Source organism: Galleria mellonella, unplaced genomic scaffold (assembly GCF_026898425.1).
Source record: "Galleria mellonella isolate WM207_F2 unplaced genomic scaffold, CSIRO_AGI_GalMel_v1 utg109, whole genome shotgun sequence".
Classification (NCBI taxonomy): domain Eukaryota; kingdom Metazoa; phylum Arthropoda; class Insecta; order Lepidoptera; family Pyralidae; genus Galleria; species Galleria mellonella.
In genome coordinates this window covers 1,483,951-1,508,620 of record NW_026441972.1, presented here as the reverse complement: position 1 = coordinate 1,508,620, position 24,670 = coordinate 1,483,951, and the positions used below count along the sequence as shown (strand labels likewise).

Below are 24,670 nucleotides of genomic sequence, written 5' to 3'. Positions count from 1 at the left end.
ACACATGACGAAGTTGTGAAGTAACAAACACTAAAACAATATCTACGTATGTATGTATGTATACATTCAAATATAATACAATATAGTTTTGTATAAACTTAAGTTTGTCTAGTTTTTTTTATTTATAAATTTTCTTTAATATTGTACACCGCTCTACCGGCTGACATTAATTCTCCTTTCCACTTTGGGTTTGCTGAAAGAAGACTCTTGTAAAGTTAAGCTCACCTTTGTTCATTTACTTACCTCTGTCATATTTTTATGTAATATTTTTTTATGTAGTATGTAAAATAAAGTATAAATAAAATACAATCGAATTGAAAACCTCTTTTTTTAGAAAACGACTGAAAATAGAACATTTGTATTTTTTTTTAATTATTAATATATAATTTATAAATATTTTAAAAATATTTCAATTTTTTTCCATGCAACTTAGAATGGCAAACAAGCTTTTTTTTATACAACCTAGAATGTCAAACAAGCTATATACATAACAGAGTATACTGTTTCGCCCATGATACCTCCCCATGTGTTGACATTCCTGAGGACTTAGGTTTTATTCCTTTGTATCCTGTAAATTTACTGTCATATCCCACCCTTCAAACCGAAACCGAAATGGGACAGAGGTGCAAAAGCAAACGACTTTTGTACAAAGTCTCAGTTTTCATCTAATGTATGTACCCATATTTGTGCAATTAATGACTTGAATTTCAATAAATTGAATCAGCTATTACTTTAAGTGTATGATTACCAAAATTACACGCTCTAAGGTGTTATGATGTCATAATTATGTTATTCTGAATCGTACTCAAAACATAATAATGAACACAGACAGATACATGTCGGGGTCATGGAATTCAGCGCCACTGGCAAAGTTTTGATGGTCTTACGTCATTACACCAACACTCTCATTAACAGCCCACCGCTGGGCTCGACCCCAACACCATAAGAAGTTACATTAGCTAATATTAAGTAGGTACCACTCTCACTTGACCTCTGATATAATGTTTCAACTTTGAGGGCGAATCTCTGTAACTATTATGGGAATTTTAGATATAGTTTTTTACTTTACTAATATTATAAATAGGACAGATTTGTTTGTTTGTCTGTAACGGATAAACTCAAAAAGAGTGTTTTCTTTAATATTTTAACGAAAACGACTCTCTGCATTCAATCGTGTGGCGTGAAAATATTTCATTCGGATTTTGCTTTTAAAATTGTACAGTAAAACAGTCCACAGTTACCATCAGGTGAGCCGCATGCTCGTTTGCCCCCTGTGTTGTAGAAAAAAAAAGTGAATTCAACGGCCGAGTTTTTTTATTACTATGATTCCATTACCTCTTCTTGATTTATAAGGAAATAATGTTCAAAATGAACCTTTTTTAGATACAAATGTATTTGTTTTTAAATGAAAATAAAAAACTAATGATTTATAACATAATATATATTTAATCAAGTCAACAGACGGCATCTTTACTAACAATTTACTTTATAAACATACTTTATGAACAGGTAAATAAGCTGACAGGTCATCTGATAAAAGCAACCGGCATTTACGAGTATAAATATGAATAAAGATCAACGGTGTCACTACTCAGAATATTTTAAGGAAGGCATTAAGCAATATGGATAGCTATAGGGGCAGAGAAAGACCTAAAAAGACATGAATGCATTGTGTGAACGATGATATGGCCAGAATAGGAGTGAATGCGGAAATAACTAGTTGTCTGTTATTACCCTAGTTAGAGATTACCCTAGCGATAGGGGGGAAAGGGATTGTTAGTAATGGAGACTGAGAATCCCATTGCAAGCAATATACCTAACCAGGTCGACCTCCTCGCGGTTCCCTCTGGAAACTATCATGGTTAATTCCTGATGAATTCATCATGATGGGCTAACTGGCCTGTTTTCATTCTCATCTATCACCTTTCACTGGTGCTCCGCCAGCGTATCCCGTTAGCGCAGGCGGGGTTACCATACCATTTTCACCCATTAAATAAGATTACGAATTGTTTAAAGGAAAAATAGGCAGAATTTTTATTTAGTAAGTATAATTAGCCAGTAACAGAAAGGTAACCATAGTTTCATCTACATAGGTTGATATGCTACAAAGTCTAACAAAATCTTCCCACTATTATTTATAATTCGTATAGAAAAGAATGGAAGAGGAAAACATATTGCGCCGAACCCAAATAATAATTGGGCTAAGGGTAGGAAGGTGATGATGATGATTATTTATAATTCGTAAAAAAGAAAGATTCACCGATTCATCGATGACGTGTGTATGACTTTTGAACACGCACTTATGGAATCCTCGTGTTTAATATTGCAATTATCAATAAAACCTCAAACAGACAGCATGTAAATATGATTATTACAACTTATAAACCACAGATGGCAATCAATATTCATAACAAATAATATTTATTGTTTTTAAACTTATAAATATTTTGATGAAATGGAATATTGCAAAATTGTCTTATGTTACAATGGTAAATATAAGTAAAAAAGTATAAGTAAAAAACATACTTATAAAATACTATTTAGCTCCTATCTGTGTAATTATCTTAGATAAAGTATGTCCTATAAATTCATCATTCATAGACAAAGACGACCTAATGGAAAATGGCGCGCTTTTTTGACATATAAAAAAAATATTCCCTCCATAATATATGAAGTTAGTAATTATAGTTTTATCACATAATCCGTCATAATTACTTATTTACTTAGCAATCCGCCCCGGTTTTACACAGTTAAATAGATAAAAAGATAAACTAGTATTTTATGTTAATTTTAATAGGCAATTTTTATACTTTGAGTTATCGTTGGGCTATATCTTACTTTTTTAAAATAATATATATAGCTGATAATATAGTTTTCTATAGGTATAATATTTTTTTTAAATCAGTTGAGTAGTTTTTGGTTTTATCTATTACAAGCAAACAAGCATACAAAAAATGATCTTATGTACAAGCATCATCTAGTTAGAATTTTAACCGTTAGAAACTAAGAACCCTTAGATGGATCGCCGAATATCAAAAATATAACATAACAGGCATCACAGTCTATTCTGTGATATCCGTGTTCCTGTGACGTTTACGTGTATAGACGACTGTAGTCACTTTCCATCAGGTGAACCGTCTTGTTTACCATATTATCGGTGACTGGTGATTATTAGAAAATCACAATCGTCATCATCATTGTATCAGCCATTTACTGCCCACTGCTGAACATAGGCCTCCTTGTTAGGGGATGTTGCTAGTAGTTGCCACGCTTGGCAAGCGGCCTGGCAACCGCAGTTAGGCTTTAATGATGTTTAAAGAGGAGCGCTGCTGCCCACTTTTTAACCATTAAATTCCCTTAGTCGCCTTTTATATATATACCCACGGCAAAGGAAGGAATGGTCCGTTCTATGCAGGGACCACATGGCAAAATTACAATAACGTAACCCAAAATATCAAAAATTAGTTTATTAAAGCAAATATAAAAAAAAAAATAGAAGGAACACTAGGTGTCATGTCGTATAGGGAGGTCAAGGATATGGCCTGGGATAGATTATAGATAGAACTAGCTGGAAGAGAATGCATGAATTAGCTGCACCGACAAGAGGAAACTCTTAAATAAAAAAAAGGCTAATATAAAATAATAAATTCTCTTTATATCTATCCACCCATGCGACGCCGCGACAGATCGCTAGTATTGTATACAATTAAAGTAAACTCATTGTTGTTAAATCGCAAAATAGTTAAATTATGGATTTGTTGACTGCACCGATCTCCCAAGCTCAGCGGGGTGACGCATGATTATTGGAAATGGATCCTTTACGTGGCTTATAATGAGGATAACCGCTTTCCTACGCCAAAGTGGCGATACAGTCGCCAGCGGACGCATTGCTATAGTAATAATGAAATTTTAAGCAGTCGTATTTGCATGGCTGTGTTTCGATTTGAAGGGTGTGATATGGCGTGAATTTACAGGGTACAGAGGAATAACACCTAAGTCCTCAGGAATGGCAACGCATGGGGAGTATCCCCATGAGGAGTAGCATGGGGAGTTATGTCCATAGTACTACTCATGTCTATAAGCGACGGTTACCACTTTCCATCAAGTGGGCCGTCAGCTTGTTTGCCATTCTAAGTGGTTTTAAAAAAATTATATTCCACTGATAAAAAAAAAGCTGATTTTAATTGTAGCAAAAGCAACTGGTTTGATTTAATAACCATTTTGATTTAAAAACTAAGCTACTGAACCTGCTTTGATAAAATGTCTATGACTCAAATCTGTAAGTATACCCGTTCAGGTGAAACCTATAATTAACGCATTATGCGAAATAAAGAATTGCTTCATTCAAAAAAAGAATTTTTCAATCGTTTTAGAACTAACGGAGTTGTGATGTTACAAACATAAAAAATACAACCTTCTTTTTTTGAAATCAATTCAAAAATTTATCGAAATTAGACGGAAATCGCACATACTGAAAATCATCTTATTTTTTGACAGTGGCCAAATGAACATAAAGTCATGAGGTAGTGTATATGGAATTAATGATTGAGTACTCTCATTTGCATTATACCACATGGCGAATCACAGAACATAAGCAACATTGATGGACAAACGTGCAAATGAGGGCAAAGGCGAAGCCGAGGCACACATACGTGAGTCCATCGATCTCTAGTTGTGGCCAAGGCTTGTATAGTCCTTTTTTCAAACAATGCGCGGAAATCAAAAACACAATTTTATTTTATAAGTTCAATGACGAATAACGAACAATAATAATTTTTCACGCGCCATAATGTTCCTTTGCTTTTTTTTTCAATAAACAGCTTTCTATTTGCAAGCCAGTTCCAAATTTAAATAAAACTTTTTATTAGTTACCTCCTTGGTAGCCATGTTTCGAAGTAAAAGGTATTTAAATATATTTAATTTATATTTATTTTTATTTATTTGGTATTTTTCCATTTTTAAATTACAGGACAGATATGAGTTTACATTAAGTATTGAGTAATTTATCTGGCCGCAAAACACAACAGATATGGATTTTCATACAACTTTTGCCGGCCGCTGCCCGCATGTATCTGGCCAGTACGGCAATTTTGATTTATCTCTAAGAAGATTGTCAAAATAATGCTCACATTTCCAAGCATGTTTGAGAAAATATTACTTAATTCTGATCAAATAACCAGTGATTTAAATAATCATTTTGCAGTTTTCTACGTGAATGTACGTAATAGATAAGGCAACACGCCACATTCGTTGCTGATCCTGTCACCGGCACACCTACGCGCCATACAACCTATTAGTAAATAAAATAGCCCAACTACTTACAGATTGTACAAATAAAAGACTGTTTGTTTACGCCGTCTTTGATACTTTTATTGGACTACCTAATGAAAATTTAAAGGAGCGAAAGGTAAAAGTTAGTAATAGGAACTAGCGACTTAAAAAAAAAATGTTTTCTCTATGATAGTTGGTCTATTGTTGGTAATAAATTCAAGAAAATACCAACTACCTATAATCTTAGTAACTATCATTATGATATTTACATACTAAGTTACAAACATGCACAACGGGAATTTATAAATATAATATGCACCCTGAAGAAGACTGTTTTAACTTTTGTTTGAAATGTCAAAAAGTCCATAAGATTCCCATTATATATGTATGTAGACATCGTTAAGAAATTATATAAATAAAAAAAAATCATGATATCGATAGCCATGTGGTAGAATTTTATTTCTGTTACTGACATCTATTATCAGACAACTAAACAAATATTCCAAAATGACATCTAACGGCAACTAACCTGAAACTTATAGACTACGCTACGCGCATTATCCGGCCAATTCCGAAAGATCGTAATATCAACAGATTACCATGATTACTATGTTCATTTTAATTTTGTCGTTTAGTCTATAATTTGCGTATTGAACCCTACTGCCCCTATTGGCATGGTTTCATTCACTCGATAGTGAAAAAGCATTGTTGTTTCCGAAATGTGACTTACTTGACCTAATTTTAAAATATATAATAATAATTGTGATTTACATATTTATTACTGTTAAAATTAATAGCTATTTTTATTTATGTGAATAAGTACAGTGATGTAATTTAACGTACCCAGAGAATTCAATAAAATATTGGATACTTACGTATCTGTAAACTTTAATACTACTTCTATAAATCTAAATAGATTTTTGGACTCAACATAGACTGACAATAATTTTACTGTTATAAATTAAGTATCTTTGAAGACATTTTATTGTATTGTTGAAACTAAATTTATTTGTGCTCAGTGTTTTCCTGTTAAATCTTTTTATTAAATTTATTTAATCCCATAAAGAATATTGTAAATAATGTCTTTCGTAAAATGTTGTTTTGAAGCTGGAGAAGGGCATGATTTCTTGGATTCTTTCGTTCAAAAATGTACAGATCCTGGATGTAAGTATATTTTTTACTTATATAAAGATAATGTAATTCTGATAAACATCTTGCATGATTATAAATTAAACAGTAGTGGCTCATATCCAAAATCATTCTATTTTTAGATCATACATACATAACGTAAACACCGCTAAATTATTGATTGTCTAGTTAAAATTGCCGCGAAATTTTACTTCCGGGATATAAAAGCAGATAAATACGGAAGCAGTATTAATTTGATTTTTTCAATAGCATAGATAAAGTAGTTATTTGTTAAATTCATGTTGAGATCAAATTATTTATGGTATTACATTATCTGTGTTTAAGTTATGAGTTCCTTATATAATGGCATACACATCTATTACCACATATAAAGCAATAGACGAAGCTGCAGCAGTTTCAACATTAGTAGATTGGTAATGTCAAAATAGAATATATAATAACCTAGAATGAGATAGAAAAGCAAAATCTTAACTTATACAATATATGCTCAAAACTGATTTGGCGGAGATATTAAGAAAATAAATTCTATTTATTTTAAAATTTTGAAATGTAATTCATTTCAAGTAAATATAGTTAGTGAGAATTAAATGTACCATACTTGAATATAACATAAATTAAATAAATATACTTTAAATATTACTATTTTTATTATGATTAATGTTTTTTCATGTAATTACGCTGTGAATATTTTTATTTGAGAATAATCAGAATTTTGTATAAGAATTGGTATAGAAAAAATGTACTTCAACCGAAATTAAAAAAATAACAAACATGTAAATTTTCCTATATGCATCTTTAATTTTATATAAATTCGGAATGTGTCACGTGTACGCATTTAAAAAATACACACACTAGTGTAACTAATAATTTTCTTGTTTTGTTTTTAATGAATTTTTATGTATGCATTACCAATCTATCAGTATGTAGTATACAGATGGGCAAAGCACCGGGTTTAAACCCGGTGCTTTGGTAAAAACCCAATAAACACCCATAAACTCCCATAATCACCCAAAAAAATAGGTTTTTACGTATTTTTTTGAAAATATGTAAGTAATACCAATAAATTATTTTTATAAATTGTATTGATCAATTCTACAATATTAAATAAAACGTTAACTAATAATATTTCAGGAAATTTTAAAAATCTATATATAATAAAATGAAAGTAATTAATTTTCAGTGTTTTCATGTTGCAGTTGATCAACATGTTGGCCTTTTGCTTCCCGTAGATACTTTAAAATTTCTTCATAACACCTCGTTCGCACACATGGCCGTATATATTTAAATTCTTGAGCCACTAACAGTCCGAAATACTCATTTCTTTTATCCTCTTCTCCATAAATTAAGCATTTAGAACAGTTTGTTTCTTCTTTCAGTAAATTTTCTTTTACTTTATCCTCGTTTTTTTCTTTGTTGCGACGACGCTGGGTAAATCATCTGGACACTGGGTCTCACTATCGCCAAATATATTTGGAGATCGGCTTCGGCTACGGCTTGGCAGACATTTTTTTCTTTCTACAATTTTAAATTAAATTTATTAGAATAAATGCTTCGAACACACGCGATCTAAGTACCTTTTGTGTTTATTATACCTTACCTACCTAGGTATAAAAAGAGTACTTACGTAGATTTTCTTTTATTAACTGTTTTATACGAAGATCTTGATCTCTCAAATTAGCATCCATTTTACTTCCAGTGATTATCAACTAAATTAATAATCCACAAAGTATTAAATAACGTTTTTATGAAATATTTAGCACAAAAACAATACCCTTTAAATATCGATCGTCAGTAACTGTGGCTGACTTACCTATATTCTAGCAAGCAGGACTGCCAGATGTGAAGGGGAAATCCCCAATAAATTGTTGCATGTGACTGATGATGTGAGCATGTTCGTTTCATAATAAAAATGTTGCCAGGTAACCAAAAAGTCGTATGTTTTTGTGCGAATTACGATCATAATCTTTACGATCGTACATTAAAAAATAGACAAATAATAGTATGAGTACGATTTAAATCGTATATCTGTCAACCCTGCTAGCAAGACAGCGACAAAATCACGTTGCATAACAATGTAGCCCAAGCTTATATCTTATGAAATATACGGAAGAGATACGGACTTAGAAAAAACAGAAATGTTGTTCTTTGTGGAAGTCATTGATGAAATTCTATGTATTTTAGCCCGCAAACTTTCTTCAAACAAAAACAGCGCCATCTAGTATCGAGTTCTGTAATTATCTCTTTGTTTATGGATTTGAAGTAAGACCGCCACGCATGCAATACATTATGACTGGGGATTCCCCTATTCGTCGACGCTGAATATGAGGCGACGACAATCACTGTCAAACGTGTTCACTATTACTCTGACTCTGGTAACGTGACTTCCTGGTAACGTGTTAGGTAGGAAAAGCAGTAAAAAAGTGCATATTAAGGGAGCAGATTTGAAATAATATTTATACTTAACAAGAAATAATTAAAGGTAAGTGGATTTTTGAATGATACAATTATATCATGATCACTTAACAATTTTAACTTAAAATTAGATGTATTATTACAAGCTTTTATTTAGCTTGCGTTATGTAAATAAAAGTATGTAGGTATGTTCGTATGTTGATGCAATTATCCTCAATCCTCAACCGACTGGGATAAAATTTTCCATACACGTTTATTTTGGATGATAGTGCATAGTTAGCTGAGAGTCGTCATTGGATAATAATGGTGGATAGCCTAAGATGTGTACTAGATATTTATTTTTAACATAATATGCGTAAGTACCTAATCGAATTAAAGAAGTTGCTGAGAAAAATACAGAACAATACGATAATAAACTAGCGTCTGCGTTTAATCCTCCGAGGAGATGTAATTTTACAAAGGTTTTTTGTATTTATTTTATTATTTTTTTAATAAATTTATTGTAAATAACAAGAAATAATCATTGTAAAAAAATAGGCACTCTATTGTTGAATTTTCGTCAGACCAACTAATCATCGTTCATTTTTTTAGGTTCAATGGGGAGACCTAAAGATTTACGCATATGGGAGCACTACCGTACTTTACCAAACAAGTCTGTTTCTTGCAAGCTTTGTAATAAGGTCTACAAATTCAGTAATGCTGCCAAAATGCTTCAACATCTTATCACTTGTCCAAAATCTCCAGAAACATTAAAAGACTCTATGAAACTTATAAAAGATAGCTCGTCCAAAACCAAAATGTCTGGACTGTCAGAGATAGAGACAAATGATTCTTTTATAAGCCCCTCGTCGTCTGCTAACACTACAATAAATGCTGAGTTTCAAGACACCGATGATCATATAAAAACAGAATTAGCGAGAGCTATATTTGTAACAGGGACGCCATTATCGATGGTGCAACATCCTTTATGGATACAATTTTTCGAAAAATTGCAACCAAAATTTAAAATACCTTCACGTAAAGCTTTAGCGACAAAATACTTAGATAAAATATATAGAGAAATGCGTTTTGAGTTAAATGAGGAACTAAATGCTTGTAGTTACTTACACCTTCAGTGCGATGGCTGGTCTAATTTAAGAAATGAAGGAATAATAAACTTTCTTATATCAAAACCTCAACCTGCATACGTTAAAAGTTTGAATACAGAAAGTAATCCTCACACTAGTGAATACCTTAGCCAAGAAGTTGAAAAAGTAATGAAAGTGTATGGAGCAAATAAGTTTCTTGTACTTATTGGCGATAACGCTAGAAATATACAAAAGGCATTCGAATTAACAAAACTCAAATATCCACATGTTGTTCCTCTCGGTTGCTGTGCACATATCCTTAACTTGTTGTGCCAAGATATTGTAAAGATACAAGAAGTAACTGTGTTTATTATGCAAGCCATAAATATAATAAAAACTGTTAAAAGGAGTCAACGATTAAGTTCCTTGTTGATAAAATCAAGGCAGGGTGAAGATTCTACACAAACACTAAAATTGCCTTGTGCTACAAGATGGGGAAGTCATGTTACTTCGTTAAAAAGTTTGAAAGCAAATAAGATAGCTTTGCAAATATTAACAGTTAGAGAAGATGTGGTAATTTCAAGAGATATTAAAGATTTAATTCTAAGTGATGATTTCTGGACGAAGACAGGGGAATGTATAAGTATTTTGGAACCAGTCACTGAAAGCATATTTTACTTAGAGAGCGACCAGAATCGTTTGCATCGCACATACATTACATTTAGAGATGTACAAGCTAAGATACGTTTTGCATTAAATGAGATTTCGACATTGAGCGAAGAAAGCAAACAGCAGATTCTAACATCAGTATCTTCAAGATGCAATATGGCAATGAGGCCAATACATTTTGCAGCATATATTCTAGACCCCAGGACTCTAGGAGTCGAACTTACTCAAGAGGAAGAACTTAAGGGTATGGAGTTTATCTACAATTTAAGCCAACACTTAAGTTTGTCAAATGTAATGGCAGATTTGGCGTGTTATAAAGCTAAAGAAAACTTTTGGGCCAGAGGATTTGTATGGAGCTCATTAGATAGCATTGAGCCCCTAATATGGTGGAAAGGTATTTGTGGTTCCACTGAGTTAAGCAAAGTAGCGATTCGTATTCTATCAGCTCCCTGTACTTCGGCAGCCACTGAGCGTTCCTTTAGTATCCAAGGCTACATACATAATAACAAAAGAAATCGACTTACAACTGAAAGAACTGAAAAAATTTCATTCATTTGTTATAACTGGAATCTTAAACATAAAGCTGAATGCGAGGACATTCAGTTTAATGAAGAAAATACCTTAGAAGCTTTCATTGAGCAAGTAAATGAACATAACAGTTTAGACGAAATAGAGCCTATCGAACCTATACAATTCATCGCTTGTAATAACTCTGAATCTGACAGTGATTGACTGTAGTTTTACATTTTACTTTCATCTCTTTCTTAATAAACTCAAAATCAAATTAAAAGTTTTTTATTCTGTAGGCTGCATAATAATATTGTCTATGTCCAGTATAGTGGACGTCTTGCGGCTGAGATGACGATGATGAAGTACAAAATCATAAACACCCAAAAATTTGGGTGTTTATGGGGTTTAAACCCAATAAACCCAAAACACCCGGTTTTTACCCACCAGACTTTAAACCCACCCAGGTGGATTGCCCATCTCTAATGTAGTATGTTATAATACATATACAATGTCTAACAAATCACATTCCCTTAAAACTTATTCTACTTCAAAACGTAAAAATAATTAGAAATTATTTTGTTATATTCTCACCAAATCAGTTTCGAGTATTTATTGTGCAAATTATTGTTTTATTCTCTATCTCGGTCTAACATATAGATTACTATATTTTCTCTTTTATATTGCGAATCTATATTTTTCATAATCTAAGTTATACTATGTCTATGGTTTCAACTAGGTACTTCCACAGACTCACAAAGAAGATTCATTTCACGCGGCAATAGCAGTTTCCTTCGTAATCGTATATAGCTACCATTACAATAAAGTCAAAAAGAATGTTATGTAGAATAATCCCTATCTCAAATATTATACATATAAAGATATATATTCTATTAAAACCTTGGGTTATTATTTGATTACTAGTTGAAATTATGATTTGTTGTTTTCTCGACTTACAATTTTCAAGACGTGAATCGAAACGCAATTTAAAAAAAAAAATTTTTATATGATTAATCTTGTACGCCCCAGAATATTTTAAAAAATTCATGTATCTTGTTTATATTGAGCAATAAAAGTGTATGAAACATAATGGCACAAGGTATGTTACATAATTTAGTCAATAGTTTCACTAAATACCCGAAGGTGTAATTTATTTTTCCAATTACATTTTGACATATTGTTTTGTATACCAATTTTGTGGCGCCATCTTGTACAATCTGTCACATTTTGGTTTCAATCTTTTCTAGTGGCGTTGTTTTCACATTTATTATAAATATTTTAAATATTAATTTTCAATTGCAACGTTGATATTATAAAATACGAGATATGGACTATTTATAAGTATTGTGATTAATATTTAAGTCACATAGTGATAGTGAAAACTTACGGCATCAACATGACAGCAATTTCTGCACCAAGCCAGACGAAAAATACTACCACGGTGACTACGACAAAACCACAAAAGAACTATGGGAAGATTATTCTCACTCTCTACAATTGTTTATTACCAGAAAATGTGTTTAAAGAGACCCCTTCACAAACTGATGGATTGGACATTGAGACTGAAACGGACCTTCGTATTTTGGGTTGCGAACTAATCCAAACAGCTGGTATATTGCTAAAACTTCCGCAAGTGGCCATGGCTACCGGACAGATATATCTCCAACGATTCTATTATTCAAAATCCTTTGTCAGATACCCTATGGAAACCATGGCAATGGGAAGCATCTACTTAGCTTCGAAGGTCGAAGAAAAACCATGTAGAATTCGAGACGTGATAAATGTATTCCATCATATTAAACAGGTGAGATCTCAGAAGACCATAACCATAACTCCACTTATAGTCGACCAAAATTATATCGAGATGAAGAATCAGGTTATCAAAGCAGAGAGAAGAATACTCAAAGAATTAGGATTTTGTGTACATGTTAAGCATCCACATAAGCTTATAGTAGTATATTTGCAGCTTCTGCAGTATGAAAAGAATAGACCACTAATGCAAATTTCATGGAATTATATGAATGATGCATTAAGAACTGATGTATTCATGCGGTTCCCTCCAGAAACAATTGCATGTGCTTGTATTTATTTGACGGCGCGGAAAATAGGTTTACCATTACCGAACAACCCACATTGGTTCTTATTATTTAAGGTAACAGAAGAAGATATAAGGGAAGTATGCCATAGGATCTTGCAGTTATACAAAAGGCAAAAAGTGAATCCAGAGGAGTTAGAAACAAGAGTAGATATGTTAAAGAAAATTTATCAGGCCAATAAACACATGCAAGCACAAAAAGACCGTGAGAATGCAAAAGCTGAAGAGAAAAAGTTGGAGTCACCTACAGCATCAACTTCGAAGGATGTTAGGAGGGACTCAAAGAAGGAGAAATCTCCTAAGACACCTCCATTATCATCTAAGTACCACAGCAGTCACAAATCTAAGAAGGAGAGAAGATCCCGTTCTCCATATGATCGTAAACGTGAATACTCAAGTAAAAGGCATAAGTCTCGGTCTAGGGATAGGGATATAGATCGCTCTCGAGAACGTAGGTTAGATGATAAACGGAGTAGAGTTTCGTCAAGAAAGTATGACGATTATGAACGCTCAAAATCAAGTAGAGACAGTAGAGATGATAAACGGAAGCATTAGTTTTATGATATTGCATTTATTTTAAATATAGATATTGTAAATTCATCATGTTGTTTTAATTATCATTCATATTTTTACGGGATTAGAAATGGGCAAAGCTGACATCCCACCCTATGGAAAGTGGTATCAGTCGCTTATAGACATAACAGCACAATGGCACAGTATACATTATGATTTATATAGTACCACTCATCTATTGCCATTCCTGAGGACTAGTGTTGAAATCCCTTTCTTGTAATTTTATTATAACCCATCATTCGAATGTAAATAGCCTTCTTCTAACTTTTTACTCTAAAATGTATAACCATATACAGGTAATGCTGCTCTGTTTTTGAGGAAATATTTTCATTAGCAGACTGGCCATAGATTATTATATTAATCAAAACCTTGTAAATATTTGTATTTACATTTTTTTAACCCTTGATTTTGGAGCTGTGTTCCATGTTATCAGAGACAATTTATATTAGTATGAAGTGGTAGGTAAAGATGAATTAAGCAATCAAATAATGTGATGAATTTACCATAGAAAACATGACAATTTCTGTGGAGAACTGTAGAAAGGTCAATCTTATAGGGTTTATTTCAAGAATGGAGTTGCAAGTCTGTTACTAAGAATCCCCATGCCAACTTTTTGCCACTCCAAGTTGAATTAAAAAAATGTCTAAATTAGGTAAATTAAAATGATTGAAAAGAGTAGTGCTAGCTAATATAGGGTATGGTCAAAGGAAGTGTTGACAATTCTAGTATTGCAAGCATTCAGAAATTTTACATAGTCTCCATTTGCTATCATACAAGACATAAGGCTCATGTATAAAACTTACAAAAATATTTGTAATAATAATAGTTATTTAAATAAATAAATATTGAGCAAAATAAAGTATGGTACAAAAGGCGAATTTAATGCTAGTAGCCTACCAGTCAACCTTTGGGGTAAAATATGAGTCTGTATACTACTTTCAGCAATCCAACTATCTTTATATCTATGTAAATTTATCGTGAATAATAGAAATAGAAGTATTCTCTTTGAAGTAGGATGTAGCTTACCATTGTACATAGGTGGATTTAAGGGAGACAACACAGTGCCCACCCTAGAATAGCCTGGTAATAATAAAAACATGTCTGAGAGTATGTATGTGCCTTTTATATAGAGTCAAACCCCTTGGAATATAATTTTATATACGCCAATAGTAATGTAGTATATGTATAGTTGTAAATGTTCACTAGGGCGAGGGATTGGCAGCAGTGTCCCTCTTAAAACATCTTGACAGTTACCACTTTCTATCAGATAGGCGTCAGCTTATTTGCCATTATGAGTTGTATAAAAAAAAATCTTTAAAAACCTAATTGCGATTGCTAATCCTTCTGCCAAGCGTGGCAACTATTGGCTAAACTCCCCTAATGGGGGGAGGCTTATGACCAGCAGTGGACAGTTAATTACTGAAATAATACGTTTACTAATTTCGCCTTTGTGTACAAAAATTATTAGGCATAATAATTTGAGTGATCGGGCAGCAAATGTGCACCTATTAATATAAGGCTGCGTTCACATATCGACTATTTTTTGTTAATGGGTGAAAATGGTATGGTAACCCCGCCTGCGCTAACGAGATACGCTGGCGGAGCACCAGTGAAGGGTGATAGATGAGAATGAAAACAGGCCCGTTAGCCAATCATGATGAATTTATCAGGAATTAACCATGATAGTTTACAGGGAGAACCGCGAGGAAGTCGACCTGGTTGGGTATATTGCTAGCTAATAGGATTCTCAGTCTCCATTACTAACAATCCCTTTCCCCCCACATATCGACTATTGTAAATTAATAACAATTGTTCATTTGTACAAAAATCTTATACTTTACAGAGTTTGATAATACTCGTAGATTAGAGAGGTGCTAGTTTTTATTTTTAAAGTAGCCCAGTAACTTTTATAGATTTGAGTATATTTAAAAATCTAGTAGTTTTTACAAGAATGTGCCCAAAAATTTCGAGTCCGCTAACTATTGCCGCCAAAAGGAATTTATATTTGTTTTGAATGCTCATTACACTTTTAAGATTTATATAGTACATTTTCAGTAGTTTGTTTCTTTGAACACGCTTGTCTCTGGAACTTAATTAATAGATATAATGGTCAACTCCACTTCTCGGCAATATTTGCATGTTTATATACTTACTTTCTTTATATAGCAATCGGTAGTTAACGTTGTTGGTAGTATTATTAATCACATTTAAATGTAATCTTATTATAATTATATATTGTATTAGAAAGAAAGAAAGAAGAAAGAAAGAAAACATTTATTGACAACAACAAAAAGTTACATACATTATGAATTAAAAAAAAAAAACTTTACATTTATTATTGCCAACATGGTCACCACTCAGCATGTGCTGCAGCAATTTAATTGCTACAGCGCTGATATTCTGTGGTGCCCATACGTGACATTACGAACGACGACAGCAAACATACGCATATATATATATACACACATACATATATATATATATATATATGTATGTGTAATACATATATATATATATATATATATAATACATATATATATATATATATATATATATATATATATATATATATATATATGTATTACTGTTTGTTAACTTTAATAAAATAATAAAAAAAAAAAATAAAAAAAAACTACCAGTTCAATTTAAAAAAAATATTCTTGCATTCGATAGCTCATTTCTTGAGGACAGTTATAGGTTAAGTAACATTACGATATGACTGCAACATATAGAAGTGATTTTTTGTGTCTTCGCAATATTTTCGCCAACTCTTGATGATTATTTATGCAACTGATAAGACTTATATTAATCCTGATTATGTCCCAACTGAAGTTGGTTTGAGTTTTCGTATAGTTATGCCATCAATCCGCATCAGAAAGGTTTTAAGATATTAAAAGTCATGCTCTCAGTACCCACTTAATGATGAAGCCCAAATTCTTTATCCATACAATTACCTAATAGACTGCAAACCTTGGCATATGCGAGCGTATACCGAAAGCGCAACCGCAAGTGCTTGGGAATCCAAATCTAGTACATAGAACAAAAAAAAAATAGTTATGTTGTATTTTTCCGAAACAGCCATGTAAGCACAGTTACTTCATAGCAGAGCCACAGAGTGAAATATAGGTACCTATGTAGATAGATGGATACTCTTTATTGTTTCCCCCAAAAGATTACAATAGTAAACTTATTATAAATACAAACAATTGGATGACTTATACAGTCTCCCTCTAGCGAACGTTTACGCTACTTTCGTGCCCATCTGCCGCATGTGTTCTGTGAACACACCTTTACTGGTTGCCCTGGAAATATTGTAGCCGTCTCTTTCGTCGTTCCAGAGCGGACCTTTTTAAAATGTTTCCTCTCAAAGGTTGATCTATTTCAGTTACGTAGGTACGTTTATATTTAGCTTAGTGAGTTATTACGCGTTCGTCCATATACACCGGTATCAGTGTGTTAATTTAATTAACATTAAAAAAAATCATAATCTGTATGAGATTTGTTTATTATAAAAAAATATTTAATTTAATTCACAATCCGTGTATCCACGTGTGAGATTTGTTTATTATAATAAAAATATTTAAAATTAATTCACAATTAGTGTATCTACGTATGGGATTTGTTTATTTAAAAAAATATTTAAATTTAATTCACAAACAGTGTATCTACGTGTGAGATTTGTTTATTATAAAAAAAAATATTTAAATTTAATTTACAATCAGAGTATCTACGTATGGGATTTGTTTATTTAAAAAAATATTTAAATTTAATTCACAAACAGTGTATCTACGTGTGAGATTTGTTTATTATAAAAAAAAATATTTAAATTTAATTTACAATCAGAGTATCTACGTATGGGATTTGTTTATTTAAAAAAAAATATTTAAATTTAATTTACAAACAGTGTATCTACGTGTAAGATTTGTTTATTATAAAAATAATATTTAAATTTAATTCACAGCCTGTATATCTATATGTGAGATTTGTTTATTATAAAAAAAAATATATATATTTATATTAAATCTGTGTATCAACATATATGGAATTTTGTTTATCAATTATCTATTTAATATTAATATTTTGAATGTTTGTGTCACAAGAGTGCAAGGTACAAAGATAATGTATTTTCATGATTAACTTTAAATATTCAATAAGGTTTCGTGTTAGTTTGTTGACCTTCAATGACTGATCGTCTCGAAGACATCTCAAATTTTCTATTCAGAATTACCTGTATTCAGTGTATAAATGTGCAATAATGGACTCTGTTCACTTGACATAAGAGATATAACATCGGGATCACTTCCAGCTTGTTTCCGATATTTTATAGTGTAGGGTGACCACAATTACAGTGTTTACTGATATTTTTTGTTACCATAGTATACCACGAATTATAGAAAAGTATATAAAATTACCTAGTTTTTACCCATGACTTTTTCCGCGTGACTGGGATAGATTTGCTGATCAGAAAAAAATAACCTGTAGTCTATAGCTTTCTCTATCCCATATAGTGCATGTATACCAAATTTCATAGTGATTAGTTAAGACGCTATAAGGTAAACAAACACTTTCACATTTATAATATTAATCAAGGAACGATAAGTTTAATAAATAATTGAGGAAATATTTGCCCAGTTCGACTTGTTCCTAGTAATGTTTCCCCACTGAGGGATAAAAGTGGAGTTTTATTCCACCTATTTCCACTGGTAGAGATTTAAATAGATAGGTGCCAATAAAAAAACAATCGCTTCAAATAAGCTTATTTTGTCAAACATAAATACAAATATTTGATTACGTAGATCATGTCCGTTTGGTGTTAGAATAAGAATACAATGTACCACTTATCCTTTTCATCCAATTTTTGTAAGAAGTGCCTAAGGGAACAGGAATGTACGATAGGTCACACTAATAGCTCTCAGTAACATAGACAACTCTAGAGTTCCATAAATGAACTACTACTAAACCCTGATCTATCTTATTACTACGTCTACTATTACCCCCAGCGTGATAAGTCGAATTTTGTAACTTTCCTTTCAGTCTTTTTTTTTACTTTCTACAAGTTATGAATGAATGAAAATTCTTTACTGTTCCCTTCAAAGAATAATACAGATTAATAGTATATTACTGCAGCGGCCAGCAACTGAGGCATTGATGGACAAACGTGCAAATGTGGGCCGAGACGCAGCCGAGGCACACATACGTGAGTCCATCAATGCCTAGTTGTGGCCAAGGCTTGTATAGTACTTTTCTCAAACAATGCGCGGAAATTAAAAACACAATTTTACTTTTTAAGTTCAATGACGAATAACGAACAATAATATTTTTTCACGAGCCATAAAGTACCTTTGTTTTTTTTTCAATAAACAGCTTTCTATTTGCAAGCCAGTTCGAAATTTAAATAAAACCTTTTATTAGTTATCTCCTTGGTAGTCATGTTTCGAAGTAAAAGATCATTCCATTTTTAAATTACAGGACAGATATGAGTTAACATAGTAATTTATCTGGCCGCAAAATACGACAGATATGGATTTTCATACAACTTTTGCCGGCCGCTGCCCGCATGTATCTGGCTAGTACGGCAATTTTGATTTATCTCTAAGAAGATTGTCAAAATAATGCTCACATTTCCAAGCATGTTTGAGAAAAAAGATTAACAATATATTAATACACAAATAAAATGAGTTATTGACAAACAATGAGTGGTATTTTGTGAAGTTAATACATACTCATGATACTTGTTTTAAAATAAATCAGGTATATTTAAACCACAATTATTATTTACTGGTCAACAATAAATAATTCATTATTAGCACCTATTTGTTTGTATATTTTAATATCGTAGCTAACTGTTTTTCCTTATTAAATAATATACTTAATTATACTTGATCATTGGTCGTGACGAAATGTCCGTAGGTACACGTAATTTATAGTGATACTAGTTGATTAACATGTGGCAAGCGTTATCACTCGTAAGACCCGTCTTATCAATACGTACTAGATAGCGAAATGTCCATCGCGAGACATTTAACTAACGGACCAACATTGCTTGATTATTTGTATATAACAAAATATGTTTCTCTAAAACTGTGTGTGCGGTGTGTTTTGATTTATTAAAAATAAAAAAAATAAAAATAAACATAATAAATGAGATGTGATATTAGCGGGGAAATTTAATGACTTAGCCACAAGACAAATTGTTAAACTGCCATATAGTGTGAAGTGTAAAGTTTTAATATTTATGTTTTGATTTTGTAAAACTTGTTAAAATAATCTGTTGAAAGAGACATGTTGTCGTTCGGTAAAATGGTGCATCGCACGTGTTTCTTTGTTAGTCGGACTGTTTACATGACATGTGAGTACATTGAGTTTTGGAGCGTGGTGGTCTGTAAGACGGCTTATCCTAGAGGAAAAAGGATTGTTAGCAATGGAGTTTGACAGCCCCATTGCTAGCAATATCCCTTATTAGGTCAACCTTCACGTGGTTCCCCCTGGAAACCGTCGTGAACAATTCTTGTAGAATTCGTCACGATGGGCTAACTGACCTGCTTCATCCTCACCTATCATCTCTCCCTGGCGCCCCGCCGGTGTATACCGATAGCGCGGGTGGGGTTACCATTCCATTATCATCCATTTAAAAGACGTGTTATCCTAGTACCGACAGTAGTCTCTCACAAAGATTGTTTTAAATTGTAACCCATGTAGCTGTAAGTTTTATTATGTTGTTATTTTATCAGAGAAATAAATATATTATAAAGTATATAGTACAAAAAAATATTAAATAGTTTACCAAAAGGGAGACTTTGTACAAAAGTCGTTTGCTTGGGCACCTCTGTCCCATTTGTTTCAACCGTAAAACAGTTGTGTTTCGGTTTGTAGGGTAGGATATGGCAGTGAATTTACAGGGTACGGACTCGTGAATGGCAACGCATGGGGGGTATCATGGGTGAAATAGTATACTCTGTTATGTCCATGGTACTGCTCATGTCTATAGGCGACGGTTTATCATTTTCCATTAGGTGGGCCGTCAGTTTGTTTGCCATTCTAAGTTGCATAAAAAAACAAACACAATCTCAGAATATTTTTTTTTAACTAGGAACTCTAGAAAAGCTAATAGACCTAGCTATTTTTTAAAGTCTATGTGAGATTTATGTTTTTTCATATAATTAAACCACATAAGCCTTTTTAATCCCGAGTCCCTGATCGTCATCAACTCTAAACACCCTAGACAAGTGGTAAATCAATCTATCAGTAGATACGTTCTCGTTACTGCATGCATGAGGAAAAATAACACCCCGGCTTTATCTAAGAAATATCTGTCGATGTATTTGTTTCTTGGTGGGTTGTTGTGAGATAAGGGGTCATGCGTACATTGTCAACCCTTGTGTCTGGGGGAAGGGATTGTTGGTAATGCGGACTACTAGTCCCATTATTAGCAATAAACCTTGTCAGATCGACCTCTACGTGGTCCCCTCTGGAAACTATTGTGCTGAATTCCAGGTGTAATCATCACGATGAGCTAATCGACCTGCCTTTTCATTCTCACCTGTCATTCCTATAGTCTCACTGGTGCTCCGCCAGTGTATACCGTTAGCACAGGCGGGGTTACCATTTTATTATCATCCATTAAAAACTTATTAGTTAAGACATGTTTTTAACTTATTAGTTAAGACATGTTTTTTTTTAATATGTTTTAATTTATAATAATAAATTAACACTTATTATAAATAAATTTACATATTATTAAAATTATGTCTGTCGTCATGAACCGGAAATGTTATTCACTGGCGAATCGCTGTTGTTGTCTCTACCATATAGTCTCTGATGAATCATTATCAGTTTGTTGTTAACAGGCGTATCAGTTATATAATACTTACTGTAACCCGCGGCTGTTGCCCGCGTAATTCAATACATAAAGTATTCTATCTGCTAAGTCAGGATGTAACATACCCGTTCACCAAATTTCATTACAATACGTTTCGTAATTTTTGCGTTAAAGAGAGACAAACATCTATCTATCAATCGATACAAATGTTGCCATTTATTATAATAATAGGATTATTATCATTGCTGTACATAGGCCTCTTCCATAGACTGCCATATGGAACGGTCCTGAGCTACCTGTATCCACTGACAATGCAGCATCAACTGACAATGCATCTGAGGTTGTCACTCCATCTAGTTGGGGTTTGTCCCACACTGCATTTGCCCGTACGGCCCGTCACCACTCAAGAACCTTTCTTCTCCATCGGTTGTTGAGTAGGATTATAGTTGTGAATATGTAAATGAATTTACAGAACTTTTAAGATTAGAATATTGACAGCACATAAACATGTTCACTGTACCTATAACCTTCTCTGTCATTATATTCTCCAGGCTGCTGCGGCTGCTGTTCAGCCCTCCGGCCGCGGTACAAGCGTCTCGTGGATAACATATTCCCAGCGTCGCCGCAAGATGGCCTCGTCAAGTCCAATATGGAGAAGCTCACCTTCTACTCGCTGTCCAGCCCGGAGAAACTCGACCGCATCGGAGAATATTTGTTCCAGAAAGCGTCTAGAGATATATACAGACGGAGACATGGGTGAGTAACAGCTGTTATAATCTATTAAAAAAAACAGCTGGGGCAGCTGACAGTGTGGAGACTTTACGGTGCAGAGGATTGTGAGATTCAGGTGGGTCCCACTAGTGCTCCCGAGACTTTTAGTTCACAATTAAGTTACTGATGAATAAAGAAAAATCAACAGTCATGTATACCCGCTCATGATATAGTCGAATACATCAGTGGGATATACAGTAAAGAAGCACGCAAATGTCCACTGCTAAACATAGGCCTCTCCTATAGACTGCAATAAGGAACTGTCCTGAGCCATCTGCACCCGTACATAAGTACAGTAAGGCGGTAATCTTAGGTTAACGAATTAATTATTGTACAATGGTCTCGTACCCTCCAATTTTGCAGTCATACGCCACCCTTCTAATTGAAACAGCCGTGCAAGCATAAATACGACTTCACGGCAGAAATACGAGTGAGACAGAGGTGTCCCTCTGGTAAAATTAGTTCAAATATTACCCCTTTACTCTACTTCAGGTTCGTGATAATAGCCATGGAGGCGATGGACCAATTGCTGCTAGCATGCCACTCGCAGACCTTGAACCTGTTCGTGGAGTCGTTCCTCAAGATGGTACAAAAACTGCTAGAGTCCACCGACCCCCAGCTCCAGATATTGGCGACGCAGAGCGTGAGTATTGGTCATTTGGCATTCGTAATCTGATAGATTAAAGGTAAGGGGTCGTTCAAGTATTACATAACGCAACGGGGGGGAGGGGGGTTTAAACAACTAGTTACGTAATATTTTTATTTAAATAAAAAAACACGGGAATCTAAATCTCCAATAATATCGTACACAGTTGAACATAAGTCTTCCTCAATTTGCCACAAAGTTACCACAAATGATCCCAGGCTTACAAGCGGTATCGAGCCCTTAAACCTTAGAAGAGATTTTGCCTAACGCTGCGTGTTCTACCGCTTGTACAACGGAATGTGCTTAGAAGAATTCTTCAATATGATGCTCACGGCCACCTTCTACTATCGTACAGCTAGCCATCGATAGGAAGTTCACCCCATACCTAAGAGCTTAGTTGGTCGCGTACAGCGCGGTTTTAGAGATGATTCCTCCCACAAACACTTAGGTTCTGGTATGAGCTCCCCCCTGTCGAGGTTTTTCTAAGACACTACAGCATGGGCTTCTTCAAAAAAGGGATAAAGAGGTTAAATGTGCGCGTAATGTTTCTGGTATTGTTCATAAGCAACGACAACCGCTTACCATCAAGTGGGCCGTATACTTGTTTGCCACCTCAGTGGTATAAAAAAATTTGTGAAAAAGGGTCACATTTTTTGTTTGGTAATGTCTATATATGATATATTCTAATAGAACTGTTTCAGTAAGCCTTATTTATGCTTAGATCCACAATCTGGATCTGCATATGGATTTAGAGATTTCATCTCGTATAACTTCTGGCGTTTGCAGTTCGTTCGTTTCGCGAACATAGAGGAGGACACGCCGTCGTACCACCGCCGCTATGACTTCTTCGTGTCCAAGTTCTCCGCGATGTGCCACAGCAACCACGGCGATACCAGCACCAGGGACAAAATCCGCCTCGCCGGCATACAGGGCTTGCAGGTAATATTTTGTCTTTTGCCAAACATAGAGGCTGTCCAGGGATTGGCAGCAGAGAAACCTGTAATGTAATCCTATCCTCTATAAGTTATCAGCAGAAAGTCAACTCTACGGGTACTCCGCAGTTGAATGCTAAGGCGATTGTCTTTTGTCACCATCCACAAATCCATGCAGAGACACATAAACAAACATTTTTAGTTTCGCTTATGAATTATGCGCTTGTAATGATGAATAAATAATTTATCTAGTTCTCTCTAAATGGGAACATTATAAATTTATTACATATAATAAATTTTCAGTCGACACTGTTTGCATAGGAAAGTGTGATTTCAAAGTTCAGAAGTAAACTGATGCAAGGAGAATGAAGGAGATGCAAATATATTCAAAATTTTCTACCAGGAAATTTTTTATGTGTCGATCATAAAGTTTCAAAACCTATATATTTTTTCCTTCCTATTTTAAGTTAGTTCTAATCCCCTCCAACTCCGGAAAGATCTTTCAGCTGAGAAGAAGGCAGAGTGAGAATCGTTACTGTTACTCTTATTGAACAAAGATAACGTGTTTAGTATAGGAAGGTATATTCATATGATTTTTACATTGTTCCAGGGTGTGATAAGGAAGACGGTGTCAGACGACCTCGTGGAGAATATATGGGAAGCACAGCACATGGACAAGATTGTGCCATCTTTGCTTTATAATATGCAGGTAATTGTCCAAGCAGGATTCTTAAGATACTTCTGCATAATTCGTCAATA

General features: G+C 33.6%; 3 protein-coding genes and 1 long non-coding RNA gene across 7 annotated transcripts in view; all 4 read left to right on the top strand.

Annotated features, from left to right (window-relative positions):
* Nucleotides 1-444: 444 nt before the first annotated feature.
* On the top strand, nucleotides 445-5,416 carry LOC128200136 (uncharacterized). Its single transcript, XR_008252548.1, has 3 exons — nucleotides 445-670; nucleotides 4,498-4,652; nucleotides 4,970-5,416. It is a non-coding gene; the product is annotated as an uncharacterized LOC128200136 (long non-coding RNA).
* Nucleotides 5,417-6,028: 612 nt separating this feature from the next.
* Nucleotides 6,029-24,670, top strand: part of LOC113511255 (protein EFR3 homolog cmp44E) — a 38,990-nt gene continuing 20,348 nt past the window's right edge. The window contains exons 1-5 of one of the 4 annotated variants that reach the window (XM_052892055.1): nucleotides 6,029-6,435; nucleotides 22,114-22,318; nucleotides 22,826-22,976; nucleotides 23,766-23,918; nucleotides 24,522-24,620. In XM_052892055.1, the coding sequence (XP_052748015.1) occupies nucleotides 6,351-6,435; nucleotides 22,114-22,318; nucleotides 22,826-22,976; nucleotides 23,766-23,918; nucleotides 24,522-24,620 (693 nt within the window). In that variant the 5' untranslated portion in view covers nucleotides 6,029-6,350. Of the gene's footprint in view, nucleotides 6,436-12,041; nucleotides 12,175-19,677; nucleotides 20,093-22,113; nucleotides 22,319-22,825; nucleotides 22,977-23,765; nucleotides 23,919-24,521; nucleotides 24,621-24,670 lie in introns of those variants that run through there. The other 3 variants (XM_052892051.1, XM_052892066.1, XM_052892062.1) reach the window with 3 other exon arrangements.
* Nucleotides 7,929-11,553, top strand: LOC128200057 (uncharacterized). The gene is made up of 2 exons (XM_052892073.1): nucleotides 7,929-8,899; nucleotides 9,424-11,553. The coding sequence occupies exon 2, from the start codon at nucleotides 9,429-9,431 to the stop codon at nucleotides 11,298-11,300; it is 1,872 nt and encodes a 623-aa protein (XP_052748033.1). The 5' UTR covers nucleotides 7,929-8,899; nucleotides 9,424-9,428; the 3' UTR covers nucleotides 11,301-11,553.
* LOC113511041 (cyclin-L1) lies at nucleotides 12,192-13,770 on the top strand. Its single transcript, XM_026894608.3, has one exon. The coding sequence runs from the start codon at nucleotides 12,472-12,474 to the stop codon at nucleotides 13,723-13,725; it is 1,254 nt and encodes a 417-aa protein (XP_026750409.2). The 5' UTR covers nucleotides 12,192-12,471; the 3' UTR covers nucleotides 13,726-13,770.